The sequence below is a fragment of the Rhamphochromis sp. 'chilingali' genome (genome assembly GCF_963969265.1).
Source record: "Rhamphochromis sp. 'chilingali' genome assembly, chromosome: 16".
In the NCBI taxonomy this organism is placed as follows: domain Eukaryota; kingdom Metazoa; phylum Chordata; class Actinopteri; order Cichliformes; family Cichlidae; genus Rhamphochromis; species Rhamphochromis sp. 'chilingali'.
This window is the reverse complement of record NC_137943.1, coordinates 5072970-5087745: the sequence shown is the minus strand read 5'-3', so window position 1 is coordinate 5087745 and position 14776 is coordinate 5072970. Positions and strand designations below refer to the sequence as shown.

The 14776-nt window shown below is 40.7% G+C and overlaps 1 protein-coding gene across 3 annotated transcripts; it reads left to right on the top strand.

The window, feature by feature from the left end:
* Positions 1 to 551: 551 nt before the first annotated feature.
* Positions 552 to 14456, top strand: LOC308412693 (myosin-7-like; the record flags this gene model as incomplete). Of its 3 annotated transcripts, none has more annotated exons than XM_080907221.1 (37): positions 552 to 1702; positions 2278 to 2421; positions 3501 to 3657; positions 3743 to 3770; positions 3855 to 3960; positions 4330 to 4422; positions 4531 to 4594; positions 4694 to 4792; positions 4893 to 4996; positions 5148 to 5286; positions 5357 to 5475; positions 5605 to 5754; positions 5846 to 6016; positions 6108 to 6417; positions 6510 to 6577; positions 6669 to 6874; positions 7849 to 7972; positions 8061 to 8197; positions 8302 to 8557; positions 8635 to 8877; positions 8983 to 9159; positions 9256 to 9401; positions 9497 to 9587; positions 9669 to 10058; positions 10134 to 10260; positions 10344 to 10462; positions 10567 to 10763; positions 11606 to 11789; positions 12007 to 12172; positions 12262 to 12386; positions 12482 to 12790; positions 12872 to 13075; positions 13165 to 13461; positions 13567 to 13671; positions 13876 to 13971; positions 14060 to 14194; positions 14436 to 14456. In XM_080907221.1, exons 1-37 carry the CDS (start codon positions 1484 to 1486, stop codon positions 14454 to 14456), a joined length of 5826 nt encoding a protein of 1941 aa, XP_080763347.1. In that variant the 5' UTR covers positions 552 to 1483. The 3 variants fall into 3 exon arrangements, with proteins under 3 accessions (XP_080763347.1, XP_080763346.1, XP_080763345.1); XM_080907220.1 differs by having other exon boundaries at positions 6498 to 6577; XM_080907219.1 differs by lacking the exon at positions 14436 to 14456 and having other exon boundaries at positions 6471 to 6577; positions 14060 to 14200.
* Between the last annotated feature and the right edge of the window lie 320 nt (positions 14457 to 14776).

Here is a 14776-nt window from a genome sequence, read left to right as displayed (position 1 = left end):
TGCACTCTGAAGTGCATCAGCTGTAACGAGTCTTTATGAACATCATTCGCGACAAGTGTGAACGGTTCTGAGTTGTATTTTAGAAATGACATCTGTGATGTATTTTTAAACTTCCTTTATTATTGTGTCTCGTGTGTAACACAAACATGTGTTTAAGACAACCTGCAAACTGTGCCTAACTGGGTGAAAACTGTATAATGTTTTGCTAAGATTCCATCTGCTCTGTGGGCTGCTGAAAGTTGGACTGCTGACAAGGAGAAAAGTCCAAGCTATGGAAGTGCACTGCCCATGGCAAAAATGACTGAGTCATTGTAGACTATAAGTAAATAAGGTGGCAATTTGTGCCTTTCAAGTGTCATTCTGTCCTTTTCTCCCCTTCTGCCCAGGCAGTAAATGGAATCTGGTTTCCATCCATGACCAGTCCCCACTTGGAAGAAGAATTCAGTGCAAGAGATGACAGGAAAAAAGTGTGGCAGAATTAGAGATAGAGAAGCTATGTTTGGGTGAGTCACAGATGAGTTATGCTGCAGAAAGTTCCTGGCGGTGTTCCCAAAAATCACATTATTTGGACATGAGAGGTGGAGACAAACAAGCAGAGAGGGCAGCCAGACATGATCTCATGACCATGGAGAGCCCTGTCATAAGTGATGAAAATGATGGTGGTTACCAAGTGTGTGTGTGTGTTATCAGGTCAGGGTGGTGCCCTTGGCCTTGTAAGGTAGGGTTATCTGGGGTTATATATTTGATCCCAGCTTTGCCTGCAGGTCTACCAGCTGCTTTCTCTTCACCTGGCCTCTGTAAGTCTGGTTATACTTTGCATGCTGTTATCATAGTTTATTTTCCCATTGTCTAAACTAAACAGGTTTAAATGTGGTGTTATAAGGTCTCCTGGTCCTATTTAACACTTAGCTAACACTGGACTGGTGTACTTTGTATGGCTGTGGTAGGTTATCTACTAATCTAGAAGGTTACTGGTTCGATCCCTGGCTGCTACATGCCAAAGTGGGCAAGAGACTAAACCCCGAGTTGCTCCCATCTGAGTGTGAATGTTAGATAGAAAGCACTAAGATGTAGAAAAAATACTTGGGTGACTGAGACACGTTGTATTCAGCACTTTAAGTGCTTAAGTATTGTAGAAAAGCACTTCATAAGATCCAGTCCATTTACATGACCCAAAAGGATGTTGCAGAATCTCATTAAACACTCTTTTTCTCTGGTTACTGCAGGTGAATCATCATTTCATACAGTGAAGTCTGAGCTCACTTGTCATCTGAGTTGAACCCACTGGTAAATGATCTTTCTTTTTATAACAACTTATATTACAGAGTCAATTATATGGCAATTATATATTTCCATCAGTGGAAATTCTATATATGGTTTGGACAAAGAAAATAAGTTAGATTTTCATTTGCATAAGTATGGAGTGCAGTAAATTTTTAAAGAAAAGAAAGAAAAAGTATCAAGCTCTGAACCAACTCTTTGCATGTATATTAGTGCTGTGATGGGGGATGCAGAGATGTCTGTGTTTGGGGCGGCTGCCCAGTACCTAAGGAAGTCGGAGAAGGAACGTATGGAGGCCTCGACGCGTCCTTTTGACATTAAGAAGGAATGCTTTGTCCCTGATCCAGTAGAAGAGTTTGTGAAGGCAACCATCACCAGCCGAGATGGAGACAAGGTCACTGTAGAGACCCAGAATGGGAAGGTTAGTTCGTTGCTGTTTTTAGCATTTTGTTTGCACAGTGAGATTGCGGTTAAGTCAAATATAATCTTACTTAGCCTACCTTACATACTGTAGTGGTAGGCAATCGATTGCCTGGTCCACTTGATCGTTCAGTACACCACTCTGTACCATAAAACTAAATCTATCAGGTGATTTTGATGAACTGGAGCCACTCCAGTAACCAGGTCAGTTAGAGCAGCACAGGAAACACATTAGATGTGAGTGCATATGAGTGCATGTCTGGGAGAAAGTGATAATCTGAGTGTAAATCTATGAATGATTTAAAGTGTTGTCCTTAAGTGAGTGTCAGGACAAGTTCAAATGGAAGCCTGTCTACTAGTGCAATTAAAGTCTCCGCTCACAGCACAGAGCAGCTGAGTGATGAAGCGAGGTATTGCTGCCATCTGGCAATGACAGCCTGTGGTATGCACTGTAACACTACACAAGTAATGCTGACAATAACAGGGCAGAACAAGCAGGTAACACAGACAACAGGAGGTTAATGTTTGGTTTCATAACCCAAATCATCAAAACACATTCTATTTTCTTCCTTCCAGACTGTGACTGTCAAAGACTCGCAGATTCTGCAACAAAATCCTCCAAAGTTTGACAAGATTGAAGACATGGCCATGCTGACCTTCCTCCATGAACCAGCTGTGCTGTTTAATCTCAAAGAGCGTTATGCAGCATGGATGATCTATGTGAGTAGTTAGCAAGTCAAAAACAAGGAAAACCTGGTAAAACCTATTTGCAGTCATTTACATCTGGTGCTTTCACCAGATGAGGAGCAGCAAAATGTTCTGAAAAGAACAGGAATGAGATGGCATTGATTAAATCAGACACAGCATGAAACTGAAGAGATTGCGTATAAGTGGGTTGCAAAGAGGATAGCAGATGTGTAAGAACTGTAGGGAAGCAATAAGCGATCGGCTGGGGAACGTTGGCACGAAGATGACCTATGAACTGTGGTTAAGCTTGATATTGGGGGCTGCCAGAAATATTCAGAAGCTTCATTTTTTCTAACTTTAGCAAATACTGTATTCCATTAACTAGGAATGTACTTAAAATGTTAACATAGAAGCAAGAGCTTTCCCCCCAAGCAGTCAAAGCCCTCAACTCACTACCACCAAAGGACTGATAAACACAAACACTTTTAAAAACACCTTACAATACTCACCAAAAAACTCAAAAACTTCCACAAATCTACTACAAACTAGGAACAATACGCTTATTTGCACACCTCAGTCACATAGTTACTGAACACATCTAAACTATACTATATTTGCACATTTTGCATCTTGCACGTCTTCGTCCTGTCTTGTGTACAATATCCTGACTCATAACTTGAACCTGGTATTCATTCCTACTGCACAATCATCTCACTTTACTGTAATTGCACATGGCCACTTCATATTGCCTCTGTCCTGTCTTTGTTTATTGTGCATAGATATAGTTAGTAATAGTACTTTTTATCTCTTAACTTTACCCAAATTTAGTGAGTTATTACTTATTTGTAATTTCTAGTCTCATATCTGTTTTTAGATATGTTTTTTATATTCTTATAAATGCACCACGGGGGGCTTGGGGTGAAGTGGCATTTTAGTACACTGCATTGACAATAAAGACCTTGAATCTTGAATCTAGACACAACAATGTTCTAGGAGTTACCATCAAATGAGCGGCATGTCCAAAGCCTGAAGCAAATCCAAACAAAAAGTTTTAAATTAGAAATAGAAATGCATTTATGCCTTAACAGCAATGGTTTTCTTTATATTCTCAGACCTACTCTGGGTTGTTCTGCGTGACTGTCAACCCCTACAAATGGCTGCCAGTCTACAATCAGGAGGTGGTTCTTGCCTACAGAGGAAAGAAGAGGAGTGAAGCACCTCCTCATATCTTCTCCATCTCTGACAATGCCTACCAGTACATGCTGGCAGGTACAGATGGATATTAATAGATACAGTTTGGTTTAAGTTTTGGGACATATACTGACATAACCTTTGCAAACGTACTTTTTTGCAGACCGTGAAAATCAGTCAATTCTGATCACGTATGTAAAGTCTTGGATACACAACACAACATTATTCTACAATATGGTGCATTTACGTATTGATGAGTGACTTTGCAATTACAGTGGAGAATCTGGTGCAGGAAAGACCGTCAACACAAAGCGAGTAATCCAGTATTTTGCAAGTATTGCGGCTGGAAGTGTTAAGAAGGACGCAAATGTCAAGGACAAGGTAAGCAGTAAACTCTGTCTTAGGTCCAAGAGATCATCAATGCAAATGCAAAGTACCTCAAACACTATGTTATCAAAACATGTTAGGCTTTTTAAAATTGTTCTTCAGGGTAACCATGGACAACAAGTAGAGAAATAGATATTCTAATTGACACTAACCAAAAGAATTTTTCACTTTTAACCAGGGTGACAGGCTTGGATTGCTTCTCATCAATGATGATGGCTTAAGACCTGCAAAGACTACAAACGTTTCTCCTGATTTCATATAATCTGCTAGCAGAGATTCTTAATTAAAAGAAAAAGAAAAAGAAAAAAGAGATAACCTCTAAATATTCACACATTTAACAACCACAGTGTTCCTTTATGACAGGGCACCCTGGAGGATCAAATTATCCAGGCTAACCCTGCTCTGGAGGCCTTTGGCAATGCCAAGACCATTAGGAATGACAACTCCTCCAGATTTGTGAGTGGCAAATATTTTAAAACTGAACCATGAGTATTGTGAATATTATGTTTCTATGGAATTAGTCAGTAAGAGGAAGGTTTTTAAATGCAAATATTATCTTTTCAGGGTAAATTTATCCGAATTCACTTTGATACCAGGGGAAAAGTAGCCTCTGCTGATATCGAAACATGTAAGAACAAACATTCTTTCAACACTTATATAATATTTATTTTGTCAAACAGTCACACAGTATATTTAACACAAATACCTTCTACTTCACGTTTGTCAGACCTTCTGGAGAAGTCTCGTGTGATCTTCCAGCTCAAGGCAGAGAGAGATTACCACATCTTCTACCAGATTCTGTCCAACAAAAAGCCTGAAATCTTGGGTTAGTGCATGGAACGGTATAAAAAAATATAAAACATAGGTTCTATATTGTCACATGCCCACCTTTATCACCTTTTTTCATTCATTCATGTGTCTTCCAGAGATGCTGCTGATCACCAATAATCCCTATGACTATGCCTTCATCTCACAGGGGGAAACCCAAGTGGCCTCCATTGATGACGCTGAGGAACTCATGGCAACAGATGTCAGGCTCTCACTTATTGCTATTTTATAACCTCTCATTTAATAAGTCCAGGTGTTGGTCTTATAGAGCACCGTAGAAGTTTTGGACCGATTACTTAAAGTGATATTTTCACTTTAAGGATGTTGAGACATTATTGTATGCTGTTCTACAGAGTGCCTTTGATGTATTGGGCTTTACGCAAGAGGAAAAGAACTCTGTGTACAAGCTGACTGGTGCCATCATGCACTATGGTAACATGAAATTCAAGCAGAAGCAGCGAGAGGAGCAGGCAGAGGCTGATGGCACTGAAGGTACAGTGTGGTTCTGTTTGGCACTTTGGCACAGAATCAAACCAATCAAAGTATTCTATTTTTTCTTCAGATGCTGACAAAGTTGCATATCTGATGGGCCTGAACTCTGCCGACCTCATCAAAGGTCTCTGTCACCCAAGAGTCAAAGTAGGAAACGAGTGGGTCACCAAAGGACAAAATGTGGCCCAGGTCAGAGAATAAGAGAAGGCATATTTCAATACAGTTATCTTTAAATGGTTAGATTTAGATTCAAAAATGAGGAATACACCCTCCTTGCTTTGTGGCTTCTTGTATGGTCCTTGTGTTCCCATTCCACAGGTGAACTATGCTGTTGGTGCTCTATCAAAAGCTGTTTATGAGAGGATGTTCCTGTGGATGGTAATGCGAATCAACCAGTCACTGGAGACCAGGCAGCCTCGCCAGTACTTCATAGGGGTGCTGGACATTGCCGGATTTGAAATCTTTGATGTGAGTAATCACAGTAAACTGCATCTCTCCCAACATAATATGTACAGAATGATTAAAATTGAATACATTTTCTTTCTTTCTTTCTTTACAGTTCAACACCTTTGAGCAGATGTGCATCAACTTCACCAATGAAAAACTGCAACAGTTTTTCAACCACCACATGTTTGTACTGGAGCAGGAAGAGTACAAGAAAGAGGGCATCGAATGGACTTTCATTGACTTTGGCATGGATCTGCAGGCCTGTATCGACCTGATTGAAAAGGTGAGACCCTGAACTATTACATGTTCAGCTCAAATATGGTATTTAAAAAAAAACAAAACTCATATTTTGCCCTTTCACTCATAAATTGCAGCCCATGGGTATCATGTCCATCCTTGAAGAGGAGTGCATGTTCCCCAAAGCCAGTGATGCCACCTTTAAAGCTAAGCTCTATGACAACCACCTGGGAAAATCCAGCAACTTCCAGAAGCCCAGAGTTGTCAAAGGAAAACCAGAGGCTCATTTTGCCCTGGTTCACTACGCTGGAACTGTTGATTACAATATCAACAACTGGTTGGTGAAGAACAAGGATCCTCTGAATGAGACTGTTGTGGCATTGTACCAAAAGTCTACCCTCAAACTTCTTGCAACTCTGTTTGCAAATTATGCAGGAGCTGACTCAGGTACACCTGGCTGAATATCTAGTTTGAAGATATTTGTAGGGTTTCTTGTCTAGTACTAACAACACATATTTTCTCAACAGCTATGTCTGAAGCTGTCGAGGGAAAAAAAGAGAAGAAGAAAAAAGGATCCTCCTTTCAGACAGTGTCTGCTCTTCACAGGGTACTGCTTATGTTTTAGATTTCTTGGACTAAATGGTTTTTACATGCAACTATCATTAGTATTTCTAAATATCTGTTTTACCTCATTAAAGGAGAACCTGAACAAGCTGATGACCAACTTGAGGTCGACTCACCCTCACTTTGTACGCTGCATCATCCCCAACGAGACCAAGACTCCAGGGGCCATGGAGAACCCTCTGGTGATGCACCAGCTGCGCTGTAACGGTGTGCTGGAAGGCATCAGGATCTGCAGAAAGGGTTTCCCCAACAGGATCCTCTATGGAGATTTCAAGCAGAGGTATTACCTCATTAAGATCACAGGTTGGAAATGCTCCCACATGCGAGATACCCAGACCACAAGAAAAACAAACAATTTTTCATACTGTCTAAAATGTCTAATATATGAAATGGGATCTTGTTAGTGCTGTCAAGAACAATACTAGTGCTTGTGTAAAATATTTTACTGCAAAAATATTTACATTGACAGATATTGTGATATGCAGCCTAAATTAACAAAAAAAAAAATCCCAAAACAAAACTGTAAAAGATTGCTGGAAAGGGCACCATATAGGCTTTGACTGATAGGAGCTCATGAGTAACTGGTTAGATGAATTTTTTTTCACATTAAAGTATGTTTCATTTGTAATTTAAACCAACCCCAATGAGCCACAATCTTTACAGATGTATTTCTAAAATATCCATGGTAAGTCTTTGAAGATTGAAAAATTGAAAAACTCATTTAGTTTGGAGAAGCTAGGTGAGTTACCTAAGTTGCTAGCTTTAAGCTCTTTAGTGCAAACCCGTACTCAATTTCTTGAAAAACTATAAAGAAAAATGCTTCCAAATGAGCAATAATTATCATGTCGTCAAGTTTTCAAAAAGAATAAAAAGTTGAAAAGTATATGAGTACATTAAAAGCACAGATTTTCATACTTAAAAATATTTGAAAGTAGTAAATTTACCTAATACATTAAGAAATTCACATTCTGTTTTTCAGACATGTATAAAGACCTCTTGTTGACTCTCACACCAATTCAGAAAGAATCAGACATTCCATTATGAAATTACATGAGTTCAGAGTATTGAAGTTTTTGCTTTTACTAATTATGCAGTAAAATATTTTTATACAAGAAGAAATCTGATATATTAGACACCTTAGACTAGAGAATATGAAAAACACTCGTGTGCTTCATTCTACTTTCAGTAGGGGTATCTCAAAACTTTGATAGCATTTCCACTGCACTATAAGCACAAGTTTACATCATTTTCTAGATATCGCATCCTGAATCCTGCTGCCATTCCCGAAGGCCAGTTCATAGACAGTAGGAAAGGAGCAGAGAAACTTCTTGGGTCTTTGGATATTGATCACAACCAATACAAGTTTGGGCATACAAAGGTATCTTCTCAGGTGTTACTCATATCAGTAAAAATGTCCAAAAATAAAAACAGAATTTTGCAACCTTAAAACCCATTGCTGTTGTTAGGTGTTCTTCAAGGCTGGCTTGCTGGGTCTGCTTGAGGAGATGAGAGATGAGCGTCTTTCCAAAATCATCACAGCGATTCAAGCCAGATCCCGTGGTCTTTTGTCTCGCATTGAGTATCAGAAGATGGTGGAACGCAGGTATCTTCTACAGCCACGTGATACTGGTCATTAAACATTCAGTAGTTATTGTTTTGTGATTTTATGCTTAACTGAATCCCTAATTTACTTGAAAAAACTTCTAGAGATGCTTTATTAGTAATCCAGTGGAACATACGTGCCTTCATGGGGGTTAAGAATTGGCCCTGGATGAAGCTTTTCTTCAAGATCAAACCTCTGCTGAGATCTGCTGAGGCAGAAAAGGAGATGGCCAACATGAAGGAAGAATTCCTAAAACTCAAAGAAGCTTATGCAAAATCTGAAGCTCGAAGAAAGGAACTAGAGGAGAAAATGGTGACTCTTCTCCAAGAGAAGAATGACCTGCAGCTCCAAGTTCAAGCAGTAAGAATGACACCATAGTTATATATTGTTTTAAATGTGTCATTAAAGTGAGCACTAACAAGAATTCTATTTGGTAGGAACAAGACAATCTATGTGATGCTGAAGAAAGATGTGAGGGGCTGATCAAGAGCAAGATTCAGCTGGAAGCCAAAATCAAAGAGCTGACAGAGAGACTGGAGGATGAGGAGGAGATGAATGCAGAACTGACTGCTAAGAAGAGGAAGCTGGAGGACGAGTGCTCCGAGCTGAAGAAAGACATCGATGACTTAGAGTTAACTCTAGCTAAAGTGGAGAAGGAGAAGCATGCCACTGAGAACAAGGTATGACTAATTTGATATTTCTATTTCTGACAACAAGGGTATGAAAAAGAGTCATGTGTCTAAGCTGTGCACAGAATTTGTAATACCATCATTTACCTGCAACAGGTCAAGAACCTTGTTGAAGAGATGGCTGCTCAGGATGAGATCATTGCCAAGCTGACCAAGGAAAAGAAAGCTTTACAGGAAGCTCATCAGCAAACTCTGGATGACCTGCAGAGTGAGGAAGACAAAGTCAACACTCTGACCAAGGCCAAGGCTAAGCTGGAGCAGCAAGTGGATGATGTAAAATATAAACTTTTTGAAATTATGCTACTTAGATGACACTATATTGGGGATTAAGCTATTCAGAAATGCAATAATATTTCGTTTTGCCATAAGCTTGAAGGATCTCTTGAGCAAGAGAAAAAGATTCGAATTGACCTCGAGAGAGCTAAGAGGAAGCTAGAGGGAGATCTAAAGTTGACCCAGGAGTCTGTGATGGATCTTGAAAATGACAAGCAACAGCTGGAGGAGCGTCTGAAAAAGTAAGCATTCATCTCAACATTGTTCAGTCAGTATCATCACTGAATACCATGTACACTGTTTTGTTGCCTAACACTGACAAGAAAAAATGCTGCAGGAAAGACTTTGAAATCAGCCAGCTGAACAGCAAAGTTGAAGATGAACAGGCCATCATTATTCAACTGCAAAAGAAACTGAAAGAGCTACAGGTGACAAAATGTGCACTGTTTTTTGTCTTAACTGTATTTTTTAAAGTACTGACTCATTTCAACATGTTATTCTCACACCAGGCTCGTGTAGAGGAGCTGGAGGAAGAGCTCGAAGCAGAGAGAGCTGCTCGAGCCAAGGTGGAGAAGCAGAGAGCTGACCTGGCCAGAGAGCTGGAGGAGATCAGTGAGAGGTTGGAGGAGGCTGGAGGAGCCACAGCTGCCCAGATTGAGATGAACAAGAAGAGGGAGGCCGAGTTCCAGAAACTGCGCAGAGACCTCGAAGAGGCCACTCTGCACCACGAAGCCACTACTGCCACACTCAGGAAGAAACAAGCCGACAGTGTTGCTGAGCTGGGAGAGCAGATTGACAACCTGCAGAGAGTCAAGCAGAAACTGGAGAAGGAGAAGAGTGAGCTCAGACTGGAGCTGGATGATGTGGTCTCCAATATGGAACAAACTGTAAAGTCTAAGGTAAGTTTAAAAATGTGGTTGGTCACTTCAAATAACAGATTAACATCTAGACTGTCTGTGAACTGTTATATTTAGACTACACTGGAAAAGACCTGCAGAACTTTGGAGGATCAAATGAATGAATACAGGACCAAGTGTGATGAATATCAACGATCCCTTAGTGACTTAACCACTCAGAAAGCCAAGCTTCAAGCAGAGAATGGTTTGTATTATCCTGTGTTCACTTAAAATATCATACGCATTTAATACAAAACAATGGAATATAATGAACTTGAACATCTGCAGATGAGCTTTTAAGACAGATGGAAGAGAAAGAATCTCTCGTTTCTCAGCTGACTAGAGGAAAGAATTCCTATAACCAACAACTTGAAGATATAAAGAGACAGCTAGAAGAGGAAATAAAGGTATGCAAAACTAGTATAGATCCAAATAAATTAAAAATAAAAACCCAAGCTGCAAGATAATTGCCCCCATTATACACATATTATATATATATATATCCATCCAGGCCAAGAATGCATTAGCCCATGCAGTGCAGTCTTCTCGCCATGACTGTGACCTGCTCAGGGAGCAGTATGAGGAGGAGCAGGAAGCTAAAGCTGAACTGCAGCGTGGCATGTCCAAGGCCAACTCTGAGGTGGCTCAGTGGAGAACCAAGTATGAAACTGATGCCATCCAGAGGACTGAAGAACTAGAAGAGGCCAAGTAAGTTAAATACAAACAAGAATATTAATCTAAACTGTGAAATATGATAAAGAGCTCAAAAGAAGAACAGTAAAGATAGGACCACCTGCTTTAAGGCCTTTTTATACCTTTTTTGCTATCAAATGGTGGCATGGCATGTTGTGCACGTCCCAATTTTTACAACCTGCTGCGCGGGTACCATGGATGGGTTGAAGACACGAGTGTTTGATCTTCAGTGCCATTTCAATAATGTATCAGTACAGAAGCTCTGAGATTTCCAGATGATAGGTAGAGAAGGTATACGTGATAAGGCGAGACCTTCTGGAGGAAACTTTGAAAACAGTTGGAATTTTTTTGTAGCTTTTTTTTTTTCTCCAATACCAACGCTGGTGCAGAAGATTTTGCTGAGTGGCGACAGCTGTGATGACGATAATTACGTCTTCAATGTTTTGATTTGAGCCGTTTTGATCAAGGAGTTCAAGTAATGAGCATACACCCCAATGTCCACAGTGCACGTGGTGTCCTTTGCTGGGTGTCGTTGGCCCAGAATGACAGAAAAACAACAATACTAGTTGGTTATATTCGAAAGTTAAAAAATGCCGCGTACATAGTTGACTTCTTGTGGTCACCTGAACAAATGTAAAATCTAACATTTTCTGAAAGGAAAGTGTTGTTCCTGAATCTCCCTTTCAGGCAAAAACAAAATAAAACAAGCTTCTAATATGTAATTGGAAGCAAGCATAAACATACGTACGTCTGCAAGCCTTCGATAGATTTTTATATCTATAGAAGGCTACAGAGTACAAATGTTCAATAACTAAATAATGGCCCAAAATATAAAAACAGTTGTGTTTCACTTTTAGAAAGAAGCTGGCTCAGCGTCTGCAGGACGCTGAGGAGGCTGTTGAAGCAGTGAATGCTAAATGTTCCTCTCTGGAGAAGACCAAACACAGGCTGCAGAATGAGATTGAAGATCTCATGGTGGATGTAGAGAGGTCTAATGCTGCTGCTGCTGCTCTGGACAAGAAGCAAAGAAACTTTGACAAAGTATTTTTCATATTTTATCGTTAAACTACTGCAAACACAATCATTAAAATCATGCTTTCTGTTCTTCATGTTGAACTATAAACCTGGCATGTCTGTGACAAATAACTACCTCTTGCTTTGTCAAAGAGTTGTTACAGTGCAGATACAGGGAAAACTATGGAGAGGTCAGTGATTTAAGCCTAAATTCATACCATTTCTATCTCAATGTCTATCTCAGATTCTTTCTGAGTGGAAACAGAAGTTTGAGGAGTGTCAGTGTGAGCTGGAGAGCTCCCAGAAGGAGGCCAGGTCTCTCAGCACTGAGCTCTTCAAACTGAAGAACTCTTATGAAGAGTCTCTTGAACATTTGGAGACCATGAAGAGAGAGAACAAGAATCTTCAGGGTAACTGAACGCACATTCACAACACATGCACACACACACATACAGGTACAAAAGAAAAGTACACTGAACACAACCACTTTCATACACAGAGGAAATCTCTGACCTCACTGAGCAACTTGGTGAGGGGGGAAAAACCATTCATGAGTTGGAGAAGGTCCGTAAGCAGCTGGAGCAAGAAAAGAGTGAGATTCAGTCTGCCCTTGAGGAAGCAGAGGTGCGACTAAAACCTAATATCCTCCAGTCTCTTATGTATATATATTTATAACTTTAAAAAGAACAGTTCAAAATGTGATTTCACGACCGTCTTAGGGTTCTCTTGAGCACGAGGAGGGCAAGATTCTAAGAGCTCAGCTTGAGTTCAACCAAATCAAGGCTGACATGGAGCGTAAACTGGCCGAGAAGGATGAAGAGATGGAGCAGAGCAAGAGAAACCTGCAGAGGACCATCGACACCCTGCAGAGCTCTCTTGAAGCTGAGACTCGCAGCAGGAATGAGGCTCTGCGGCTGAAGAAGAAAATGGAAGGAGACCTGAATGAAATGGAGATCCAGCTAAGCCAGGCCAACAGGCAGGCAGCCGAGGCCCAGAAACAGCTTAAGGCTGTTCATGCGCATCTGAAGGTAAACTAAAAAGTAATTATTTCTCATGTTTCTATTTCTGTAATGGATTATTTATAACCAGAGGATCAAACATTTTTCTAGGACACACAACTTCAGCTGGACGACTCTCTGCGAGCCAGTGATGATATGAAGGAAAACATTGTCATTGTTGAGCGACGCAACACCCTGCTTCAGGCTGAACTGGAGGAGCTGAGAGCAGCTCTGGAGCAAACAGAGAGAAGCCGCAAACTTGCAGAGCAAGAGCTGCTGGATGTTACAGAGAGGGTGCAGCTACTGCACTCACAGGTGACACAGACAGAAAGGTTCATATTAAATTGCTGACCAAAGGTACTGCATATCATACGACATCATTTGTCTTTGTTTATTGTATGCAGAACACCAGCCTGATAAACCAAAAGAAGAAGCTGGAGGCTGATACATCCCAGCTTCAAACTGAAGTGGAGGAGGCAGTGCAGGAGTGCAGGAATGCAGAGGAGAAGGCCAAGAAGGCCATCACTGATGCTGCCATGATGGCAGAGGAGCTGAAGAAGGAGCAGGACACCAGCGCTCATCTGGAGCGAATGAAGAAGAACATGGAGCAAACCATCAAAGACCTGCAGCACCGCCTGGATGAAGCTGAGCAGATCGCCATGAAGGGAGGCAAGAAGCAGGTGCAGAAGCTCGAGGCCAGGGTGAGCACTTCTTTTACATATCTGTGTTATTTCTGGGAAATTAAATTTTTCAATTCTTGAAAGAAATTCTTTGGAGAGTTATCTGTATTTCATGTCCCCAACCAGGTAAGGGAGCTTGAAAATGAGGTGGAAATGGAGCAGAAGAAAAGCAGTGATGCTGTGAAGGGGGTGCGTAAATATGAACGTCGCATCAAGGAACTCACCTACCAGGTTTGTGGAAACTATCAGCATCCTTTTCCCAGGTTGAATTAAGCATTTTTTGTAAGTTTGAAACCATCCATCCATTTATTTTCTTCACTACTTATCTGCTTTAGGGTTATGGGAGTGATTGACAGAGCCCTTACAGAGTAAACCCTAAACAGGTTGCCAGTCTTTCACAGGCCAAATGTGTAACCTTGTTTCTCATTTCCACAGACTGAAGAAGATCGCAAGAACATCGTGCGGCTTCAAGATCTAGTGGACAAGCTGCAGCTGAAAGTTAAAGCCTACAAAAGATCTGCAGAGGAGGCTGTAAGTGTGGTAATGTTTGAGGTGAAGTCTACACGTGGTGTCGTCTTCTGTCTCCAAATACTCAGGTTTGTTTCATTAACCTTAACAGGAAGAACAGGCCAATGTTCATCTTGGCAAGTTCCGCAAGATGCAGCATGAGCTGGAGGAGGCTGAAGAGAGAGCTGACATCGCTGAGTCTCAGGTCAACAAGCTTCGTGCCAAGAGCCGCGATGTCGGATCCAAGGTTTGACACATGCACTTTGCAGCATCTGACCCTGACACGTGCTGCCCTCTAGTGGCTGCATTTAACTCTTTTGCTACTCTGCTGTTCGTTCTTTAGCACAGATAGAGTATGTGTTCTGTCAGTTGATATCACTTTGTAATTATATATATATATAGTTGCTTTGTTGCACTAAAGCTGCACTAATCTGGAGCCCTGACAGCTGTTTCTCTTCTTCTTTTCCAACCTCCCCCGGCTGCTACAGAAAGGGTTTGATGAGGAGTGAAGCTTTGGAGTCAACAGAAACCCCTTTGTCTGCTGTGTGTTATAGATCCCCTCAACTATCACTATTTACAGCCTGCAGTGCTAATAAAATCTCATTAAGCTGTTGCACAACATTGTATTCGTTCTGTTTTTCTCAAAGTGGGTTCATGACAAATTGTACAAGACTTGAATGACCTCTAACACATGCAATATAATGCAGTAGTACATTAACTGGTAGTTAAAAACATAAAATTGTAGATATACCTATTAATGGTGAAAATGCAGCTACAATGTTCTAGATGCTAAAAAATATTGATGTCAAATACATTTGAAGGTGTCCTC